At 39.6% G+C, this 3701-nt stretch overlaps 1 protein-coding gene across 1 annotated transcript; it reads right to left on the bottom strand.

Annotated features, from left to right (window-relative positions):
- Positions 1-1429, bottom strand: LOC148909070 (creatine kinase S-type, mitochondrial-like). The gene is made up of 2 exons (XM_089034012.1): positions 817-1429; positions 1-473 (listed from the first exon to the last, which is right to left on the bottom strand). The coding sequence occupies exons 1-2, from the start codon at positions 1427-1429 to the stop codon at positions 1-3; spliced, it is 1086 nt and encodes a 361-aa protein (XP_088890138.1).
- Between the last annotated feature and the right edge of the window lie 2272 nt (positions 1430-3701).

Below are 3701 nucleotides of genomic sequence, written 5' to 3'. Positions count from 1 at the left end.
CTACGATACTTCTAACCACTCACCTGGTTGTCTCTTTTCTAAAGCCAGCAATCGCAAAATAAAAGCAAAACGAGGCTCCTGGCTCAGACGAGGCAGTCTCACGTTCATGCTAATTCGAAATCCAGTTCCAATCTCCCGCGGACTGGACGTCAGGTGGCCATATTTCTCGTCGAAGGAAAAGTCATGGGCATTCTCCCAAAGCAATCGCTCTACCATATCAACAATGTTACGTAATCTATTAAACGCCATTTTGACATCACTTCCGGTTTGCTGTGAGATGAATTTTAGATGTTCCTGTTCATTGATGAGTACGACTACTCTTCCGTGGTCCCCGTAGTATATTCCACGCCCTGAAGGCCATGTCTGGTCGGACTCGTTTATATGAGGATAGAATATATAGTTCCTTCTAAGAAAGAGATCTCTGGTCTGTTTGTCAAGCGCAGATAACTTGACGTAATTTGAGGTTCCGTACCCTATGGAAACGAAATGACATCATCTGAATATGGTTGACTTAGATGGCAGAATAAGCGCAAAAGGATATTAAAATCAATACGCTATATATAAAGACCTCGCAAACTTAATTAAGGCAATTTAATTCCAGAGCCTAAGCACTTATCACACAAGAAAACGGAATTTCTCAATCCAAGATATAAACTTTAGAGCCTAGCGCTAAAATATGGCTAATATGATGTAGCTGGCGTTTGAGTCATTGAATGCAGCGCGTATTGAAGAACATTTGCTAGATGTCATACAATACTAGCCAAAACTATCGAGATTTAAACCTACTGACACGGGTGTCTTTGCTAAAATCCTTACCTGGGATGTTATTTAGTATTTCTACTGCTGTTTCCTCAATCTCCCGTCTTTCCTTCTCTGAGCATTTCCAAGCAAAGGGAAATCCTCGTAGCGACCGCAGTACTCGGACACGACAAGATACCACATATTTTGGGTCCAGGTTTACACAATCAAAGTTCCTTGCGTCAATGCTGCTGGTGTATTTAACTCTAGGATAAACGCCGTGTAGGAATTCAATGACGGGATTTAGAATTTTGGGAAATAAAGCGTAAACGTCTCCGTCTCCAGCTACAAAACCGATGTTGTTAGAAATCGCTTCTTTTTCCAAGAGTCCATCTTTAAGTGCATGTTTGAGGGTAAATCCGAAGAAGGTTGCTTTATCTTTGTATTCATTGCATACTTCAAGTTTTGCATAACGCGAAACGAGCGTTTGACGACGCTGATGTTCCTCTAGAATCTCTCGCAAAGAATGTTCGCTGGCATGCGCAACTTGCGCAACTTGTCCTCCATCGTTAGAACTATAATCCTGATCACCAAGGAAACCATCGAACCATCCTGACACAGTAGCCGCGAGTCCTGCCCCAGCTGCCGCAAGAGAGGCAACAACAAGAAGATTTTGATTCCCAGAAGACATTGTGTGATTATTCATAGAAATCAAACACAGCTCAAAAATGTTTTGCCGGCTCGCACGTTTGTTTACGTAAAAAGTGCGCGTGCGCCACGCGGTAGTCTCCTTCACAGCCGCCACGCAAGGGGTAGTGAGCGTTGCGTGACGACACTAATAGCGGCTGCATAGGAGAATAGCCAAGGGTACCCCAATCTCGTTCCCAGAGCCTGCTGCGTGTCTCTTAGTTAGCGCTGAGGACCTTGCTCAAATATATCCATATACAGTATGAACTACTTTGCATATTCATGTATTCTTTAAATTCAGTGATTTTTCAACTAAAAGTCAGCTAAATATCTTATATCAATCCGCTTATACTATACACTTTGGTTATATTTGACCAAGAAGTTATATTAAACCTTGAATAAAGCGATTTTTGAGCTGACAATTACCCAGAATGCACCTCATATATCGATTTTATTTGCAGAATTTTTGCTAAGCACTGTAAGAAGTATATATATATATATCTTTTTTTTAATACGAGTATGAAACTAGCGAATAGTTGCCGACTGATCGCAAAATATAAAGAAATGTATGTATGGAGCGTATGGAGTATGAAAATTCGCAAAAATATGAAAATTAGTGAATACTTCCTATCGGAATATCAAGAACAATCTTTAACCAATGATTATTAGGCGATGATAAGAATTAATGTAAAAAAGACCTTGAATAGAATAGATAAAGTAATTTAAATAAAAAAATGATTATAGGTGCAATTAAATTTTACGTTTAGTCTTAAATTCATTTATGGATTTCGTAATTTTGCTGTTTGCTTCGGTTCGAAGAATAGAAGCAAAATATTGTTTTCACGGTTCGCCTAATATGGAGAGTGGTTGCCATGGAGATAATGACGCAACGAACAGCAAAAGGCGGGTTTTCGCAGGCGAAGGGTTTCATTCTAGCCTGACTGCAAGGTTAAGCACGGCACACTAATTTTGTCTTGCTTTTATTACTTTTAAGAATCGTTGTAAACATCTTAGGACCTTTCTCCCTCAAGGTCTTTTTTCGCCTAACACTGCATTCGGGAGGGACCAGGTTTCCTCCTAAAAAGGGGGTTTTGCCTGGCGGGCAGTAGGCGAGCTTCTACCAAAGATAATCCCTCAAACGGGTCTTGTACACAACAACAAAATGATTTAATAAACGGAGCCTGCAGTATGCCTTTGTTGGCGGGGCAATATATCGGAACAATGTGTGCCGACTGTCCAGCTTTCTAATTGCATGCCAGCAGTCAGCTTCCAATGTATCAGAATAAAGTTGTTTGAGTGTTTGATGGTCCAGGGATACAGTAGGGAATAGGGAAAACCAGGAGTAATTTACATAACAATGTCACGTTCGTGATTTGTCGAACGCCCCTCGGACACACTGTTCACGTGCTAAGTTAACTAACCGGTTTTTCGGGTTTGATAAGTCTAGAAGACTTGTGTAAAGTACAATAGAGAGCGCACGTTTTGAAGAAGTTCTTTGCCAAAAATTGGTGCTCGTAATTGTACGATATGCCTCAACGAGAAGCCGATCGAATAAAGTTTTGGTTTCCCGTTGAGTGTAAACAAAAAGAAATGCAAAAAGCGCTGTTTGGTGATTTGGTTTTAAGTAAGTCTTATATGACGTCACAGACTCATATTAAAAACTCGTAAAAATAATAAAGAAAACCATTGATTTATATTTAAGGACCATTCTAGCACCTTTTCAGCTGAATTAGATTGCGACGATTAATGAGGAAACTTGTTAATAAGAATTATTTTTAGAAAACATAATTTACATTTTACAGGGTTAGCTGTAAACAAGTGTTGAGTAATATCACAGTTCACGTGCACAGCTAATGCCTAGCGCCAAAACCTGTTTGATGAGTCGTGTTGCGTCAGTGCCTCCCTAAGTGATAAGAGAGATTGCATGCACGTTGTAAAGTAGTTCTTTACGAAACATTCAATTTGTAAAAAAGACGATCATTTAGATTGTGAGAATTATATTGTACGATATGCCTGAACAGAAAGCCGATCGAATGAAGTTTTGGCTTCGCGCTGAGTGTAAACCGAAAGAACGACGAACACCTTTGACTCCGAACGCTTGTTCACATCTTCTGTAAGCAGTAACGTATACGTGTACTTTTCATTAATTCTCGTTATTATTGGTCTTGTTTTCGTAAACTTTAATGACAACTTAATACTCTTTCCTTTTATCCTCGCAGTTCAAGAAAGATAAATAACTGAATATATAAATGTTAAGACCTGACCAACATGGCCCT

The sequence above is a fragment of the Actinia tenebrosa genome, unplaced genomic scaffold (genome assembly GCF_029948245.1).
Source record: "Actinia tenebrosa isolate PJP-AT-01 unplaced genomic scaffold, QUT_ActTen_1.0 PGA_scaffold2__45_contigs__length_23673736, whole genome shotgun sequence".
In the NCBI taxonomy this organism is placed as follows: Eukaryota; Metazoa; Cnidaria; class Anthozoa; order Actiniaria; family Actiniidae; genus Actinia; species Actinia tenebrosa.
Note: the sequence above shows the minus strand (reverse complement) of the source record. Positions and strands in the feature narration are given on the sequence as shown.

Excerpts from the sequence above, each read along its gene's own strand:
- LOC148909070 (XM_089034012.1), bottom strand. The coding sequence starts at position 1,429 with ATGTCTTCTGGGAATCAAAATCTTCTTGTTGTTGCCTCTCTTGCGGCA. Across the intron at positions 474-816 it reads AATACTAAATAACATCCCAG|GGTACGGAACCTCAAATTAC; the intron begins GTAAGGATTTTA and ends TCGTTTCCATAG.